We start from the raw sequence: 6,601 nt of genomic DNA on the forward strand, positions 1-6,601 counted from the left end.
CTACATTCCCAAGTGACATTGCGGTAAGAAACAGCCAATCACAGCCAACGTGAATTTCATTCAGAAAAAAAAAATACACACACACACACACACACACACACACACACACACACAGAAGACAAAACTCAAAACACAGAAAAGCTCCAAAAACAATGATAAACATTTCTCAAGCCCAAAGAACACCCTCAAAAGGAAGAGCAGCTAAAAGTATACTACTCACAGAGTCCTATACTATGATACTCATGGACTTGTTTGTGTGTCTTGCACACATATACACAACAATAAACACACGGTAGCATGGTGACCAGCATCAAAACACAACATGTTGTAATAGACTACATAGACTACAAATAGACTTGGAGCTGAACTGGTACAAAATAATTTATTCTTCACAAAAAACAAAAACAAAAAAAACATAGCCTACATTTTGCTCAGATCACCAAAAAAAGTACACATATTCGTAATTGCAGCTTAAATAATGTTCTCTGTTTACATTAATGACATCTTTAATACACAATTTTATAGCCCCCTTCTTAAAAAAGCACACATCATTTTTTACATTTATATTATAATAATAATTATAAAACATGCCAGACATTTTACTGTAATAAACAAAGTCACATACCTCGCTTTGCCTACTAGAGGTGCAAACTCTCATCTTCATTGGCCCCCTTGAACTCAAGCTGTAAACACTTAAATGGATGTCACACTTCAAATTAACCATAAATCCATGACAAACAATTTAGTTTACCTATCATATTTCTTTTCTCTTAATTTGCAACCTACTCTTGGTGTGTGTGGCAGACTTGGCATGAGGGCTGATAGTGCTAGTATGACCTGGTAAGCAGGTTTTCTAGCAGGGTAGGGAGTTCAGCCAAGCCAAGGCACCTTGAAATTCATCTGCTACTGTCGTCCTGTTGTTGGGCCTGAGGAAGCATTGTTCGTAAGTAGGAGTTTGTTCATGAGCAGTTTCCAGTAGACATGTTTAGCAGTTCCAGTTGAGATGTAACTTTGACAAGATGGCCCATTAAAAACTGCGCCAATAAAAATAGAAATTATACACTTCCTGTCTCCTAAGTGGGCCAGTCACCCGTTCTGTACTGCCGCCTCGTTGTGTGTGGATGGATAAATGTTGCGCGTCGCATGATGTTATCGGTCGATGTACGTGAGCTATTTATATTTTCTTCTGCTAACAAACCGTGTTAACATATTATTACAGTTTGTGCTAACATTAACGCTAAGTTAACGTTTGGTTTTGAACAAGATAATGTGCCGGAAATAAATAACGTTAGTCAGAAATTGTATCAGAATAAACGGTTTGGTTTTAGCAATGCTATCTTATTGCACGGAAAAACAACTAATTAATTAACCAAACAACTAATCAATTTATTGAGAAAATAATCAATTTCATCAATAATGAAAAAAAGTGTTAGTGGCAGCCCTAGACAGCCCTATGCTGTGTACCTCCAAGGAGCACAGCTTGCTTGTGAAAAATCTCGGTTTTCTCCTGGCTCGTGTCATCTTCCTGTGTTTTGTGGTTGCCCTGCCTTAGCTCTACTTCTGTCCTGCACATTATTCATTTTTCTGTTATTTTGTCTTGCAGAGCAAGCTTCTGTGAGGTCGGAGTAAGTGTCTTCCACCTCCTGTCTACGGAGACTGCTCTCTCTGCCCATTGCACTTTCAGTGATTATGTTCTTTGGAAGAGTTAGTATCATGTGTGTATCTTCTCCTCTTTAGGAAAATAGTGTTGAGTTGCAGCATCGCTGTGGTCCATTTGATTGACAAGAACCAGCAGTTCCTCACATCTGCATCAGGAGGAGAGGAGTGGGTCCACCTTCAGCTCTCTGATCAGCCAGCCAGATAGAAACAGTTCATCGTGGATGTAGTCTGATAACACATTCTCCTCAGTCATCACTTCCATCTTTTTGGTGAATTCTTCACACTCTGCAACACAAATTAGAGCAATTTATAACCTAATGTATTGACTTAATACATTATTGTATACAGCAAAAAGGGCTAGGTGTTTTTTATTTTTAAATACCTTTATTGAACCAGGAAAGACATGGCGATCCAGGTAATATATCTCTGGCATTCTCGTTGTTTTGGCAAGTAATCATTGACTGTGTATGTATACAATAATTAATATTAAGATATCAACAACCAACAGTTTGACAAATATAAACTTGGTAACATGGAAGGAAAATATGCAAGGCAGGTAAGTTGCAGAAACATTACAACACTTTTTTAATATAACATTTAGATTCACAAAATTCTTACTTGATCTTTTGTGGTGGTGGTCTTCCAGACTCAGACTCAGCCTCAGCATCTGACTGCAGATCAGTTTGCTGCTCTGAAATGAAATACAGCTTCCTAGTAGTTTTGAGATAGCTACAATGTCAAAAACACGAATAAAAATGAAACATGGCTCCTACAATGAGTGTATAGTTTTCAGAGGTAGGCAGCAGTGCAACCACAGCACCACCTAGTGGTCGTTATAAAAAAAAAAAGGCACAGGTTCTTCTTGTTTCTACAGTCTTTCATTCAAGTTTTCCTGCCTAGTAGCTCGGTAGATTGCTGCTACAGAAAACAGCAACGTGTGCAATGCCTTTTTGGTGGGTATACTAACGTTAAATAGAGAATACCGCTTTCGGGGGACAGTCACTGCAAAGGAAGGGCTGATGCATCTTTGCTACCCAAGTTAGATATGGTAGTAGTGCAACATCTTGCAAGAAGAACAAAAAGGAAGGAGGCTGCATCATAATGTGTCATGTGAAAGCTGCCGGTCTGTTAATTATTTAACATATAAGCTCTTCTTTAATCACCACATTCTCATATTATAGACAACTTAGTGTTTCATATAAAAAATGAACTCAGTGATGATCAGTGGCAGCTGGTGAAAAATATTCTAGGTGGGGCTGTTTGTCCCTGACGTTTTTGGTGACCATCCTGATAAAAGAACCCCAAACCCATTTTTGGGGATAAAAATTTATTATTTAATTGCTTTTGACAAATCAGCAGTTTGACAAGTAATGAAAATGAACAAGCGGAAATTGTACTTGATGATGGCCATTTGTACCTCATGCATCCCCACTTGAAAAAAGCTAAACTATCCATTTAAGAGTGTCTCGTTAGGAATTGTAGGAATTATCCAGGCACAATACATGGAGGTAGAGTAACATCCTGTAAGCAGAAGAAACATGCAATAGTGGAGGATTTAAAAGTAAAGAGATAAACACATTTCAAAATGTAAAATTTGGTCCACTACGAATTTTAAACATACAATAAACTTTAGAGAAAAATTATTCAAATTGTTTTCACCGACATGCAATTCAGTCTAACTGTATTGTAATAACCTGTTACAGTTCAGCTCAACCTACAACTGTGCAGCCACAGGTAGCCTCATGCTGCCTCAATAACATACATGTGTTTCCGAGTACTACAGATTTTTAACATGTATTTGTAGCATTCATATCATGAACACGCTGTTTCATACGATTTTAAAGAGGAGATGGGAGGAGAGAGAGGAACAGCAGAGCTCCTCTGTGGAGCTACATGAGAGCTGCAGGTGAACCGGCTGAGAGCAGCGACGGTTAACTGTTAATCATGTGCATCCCTACTTCAGTAACATTCCTGAGTTTACATGTCTCCTCCTTTTGCCAGGTATAATACAAGTTTTCCCAAAAACACTGAAACCAAATGGGTTCACTTTTTTAGTAGAAGAAACTATGCATCTGCTGGGCAAATCTTTGTCCACAAACAGCACAAACAAATGTTTTTTCCTCTGTGTGGAATCTTACATGGTCTTTAGGAGTCCTTCTATGTCTATTTCTTTTTACCAAAGTTAGCACAGTCAGTGGCTATATTTAGTCTGACGTGTCAAATTGGTGCTCTCCTGTATGGATTCTCATGTGGAGTTTTAGATTCCTTTTATATGAATATTTTCTACCACAGGTAGCACATTCAAATGGTTTCTCCTCTGTATGGCATTTTATATGGTCTCTAAGAGTGCTTTTGTACAGAAATCTTTTACCACAGGTAGCACAGTCAAATGGTTTATCCTCTGTATGGAGTTTTATATGGTCTCCAAGATTCCTTTTACGTCGAAATTTCTTAGCACAGATTGCACAGTCAAAGGGTTTCTCCCCTGTATGGAAAAATATATGGTCTCTAAGACCCCTTTTATTTCCAAATTTTTTACCACAGGTAGCACATTCAAATGGTTTCTCCCCTGCATGGATTCTCATGTGTCTCTTCAAAATCCAGGTTCTGCCAAATTTTTTACCACAGGTAGCACAGTCAAATGGTCTCTCTCCTGTATGGGTTCTCGTGTGTATCTTCAAATCCGAGGGTGCTTTAAATGTTTTCCCACACTCTGAGCAGTGGTGAGACTTCTTACCAGTCTTACATTCTTCATCATTTACATGAACAGCTTCACTGTTCAAACCTGACTCAGGTGCTCTGGTTTCTCTCCAGTCATCATCACGGTCTTCAGCTTCAGAGAACGACTCTGAGACCTCATCGTCTGTAACTGGTTGAAGATCTTCAGGTTGATCTGAGTTCCTGGCTGGTTCACATCCTCCACAGTCGTCTCCATCGGCCTCTATCTCTACTTCTATCTGCTCAGCTGAGCTGCTGGATGGAGGCTCTGTCTCAGTTTGTCTTTGATGAGGTTGTAGGGACTGAGGTTTCTCCTCCTCATCCTCACTCTTCACATGAACAGAAGTGACGAGGAACTCTGGAGTGGTCAATAGTTCTTCCTTTTCTTCTTTAACATGTAGACTCTCTGGGTTCTCCTGGTCCAGACTAGAGGTCAACTCAGGAGGATCCTCTGTTTTAATCGTCAGCTTCTGATCACCTGCAAAAACAATGAAACACACATCATGAACAACATTGTCGTTGTACTGTCACTCATATAACTGGTGTCTGGAGTAGTGCTGCACGATTAATCAAATCACAATGTCACGCTGTGCGTTATGTAATCGGCACCCAATAGTAGAGGACAGGAAACTAAAAATGCCCAACTAATTTCAGGAAGTACTAGGAGCTGTGAAATCCATCTTCTAATTTGTAAGTGGTGGACTACGGATAATTTGAAGTGTCCCCCTCTCTCTCCCCCTGAGGAAACACTGGAAATAGCCTATGTAATAAAAACATAAAACTACATAGGCTAAGAACATAAAACTTAAATTATGAATAATAAAATAGATCAAATTAACTACGTCATAAAAAGGGCTAAAATGTAAGTTGACAACGAAAATAAGACATTGAAAAATTATAAAGGTGGGTCTTGAGCCTGCTTTTAAAATACTCTGCAACCCCAGAGATTAAAGGATGTAATCAGTTTTTGTAATTTCTGGCCCACCTAACTTGAAAATTAAATGTAGTACAAAATGCTCCCTTTTTCACAGAGATGGACAGAGTACTCGACCCCAGTGCATGAGTAAGAGTACAAATACCACTGGTCAAAATTTACTCTGTTACAAGTAAAAGTAGCTCAGTCGACATGTTACTCGAGTAAGAGTAAAAAAGTACTTGCTTTTAGATGTACTTAAGTATCCAAAAGTACATGCTTTTAAATTTACTTTAAGTAAAAGTAAGAGTAAGAGTAAATTTCTTATTTTCCACATCAATGAATTACTATAATTTTTTCTAAATGAATGTAAGGAGCTTTTAACTCTTGTTTGTGAGAATGAACTCTTTGAAAGCAGCTGCACTGATGTGCTGCTTTTAGGGGTTAGGGTTTCCTTCTTTGACAAACACAGCATAGGATTTCAGGAAAAAAAAAAAAAAAAGTACTTTTCAGCCTTCCTAGAAATTAACTCGAGTAAAAGTAAAAATATTTATCTTGGAAATGTATTCAAGTAAGAGTAATAGCCTAATATCTGGATATGTACTTTAAGTACAGTACTCAAGTAAATTTACTCCGTTACTGTCCACCACTGCTTTTTCACAAAGACTCTGAGGTTCATGGATGCAAAAGTGAATCACCAACCTGTTTTGTCGAGAGCGACTCGAGGCTGCAGGAGAACATCCAGCAGGTTCCTCTGCCGCTCGATCTCCTGTCTGAAGCCCGAAGCCTCCGCCTCGTAGCCGGCTACGACTCTGTCCACGGCCGCTAAGATTTCCTGGGAGGCGGCGGTGAGTCTCTCGGTTATGAATCCTCTCAAATCCTCCACCTGAGACATTTTTCTTTTAATTATGTCGACAAAAGACATCAATTACAGATCATACAAACAAACATACTGACCTAAGACATTTTACTCAAACTCTCCGTTGCTTCCGCCAATCCCCCCAACTGCGACTCTCTTCCGGTTTGGGTACGTGCACAAATATCATCCGAGTAGAAACAAAGACAAATGGTTCTGCAAGTGATCGTCGCTGCCTGTAGAGGCCGCCGAAGTTCTTTCAGGATAAATAGTAAAGATTACATTAGACCACGGCGAAGTGTTTGTTGAAGTTGCCACAGTTTCTACCCGGATGAAATTTGTGCACCAAACCGGAGGTTGCGGTCGGGGAAAAACAGAACAGACCCATTCATCGGCGGGATCATGTCTGAGGTGGAGTTTCTGAGAGGATTCGTTACCGAGAGGCTCACCGCCGC

At 39.4% G+C, this 6,601-nt stretch overlaps 1 protein-coding gene across 1 annotated transcript; it reads right to left on the reverse strand.

Annotated features, from left to right (window-relative positions):
- Positions 1-3,605: 3,605 nt before the first annotated feature.
- On the reverse strand, positions 3,606-6,185 carry LOC146968495 (uncharacterized). Its single transcript, XM_085806323.1, is given in 2 exon segments — positions 3,606-4,855; positions 5,993-6,185. Coding segments are annotated over 2 exon segments (1,338 nt in total). The 3' UTR covers positions 3,606-3,710.
- Positions 6,186-6,601: the final 416 nt, after the last annotated feature.

This window comes from Trachurus japonicus, chromosome 18 (genome assembly GCF_045865225.1).
Source record: "Trachurus japonicus isolate A0001 chromosome 18, Traja_1.0".
Classification (NCBI taxonomy): Eukaryota; Metazoa; Chordata; class Actinopteri; order Carangiformes; family Carangidae; genus Trachurus; species Trachurus japonicus.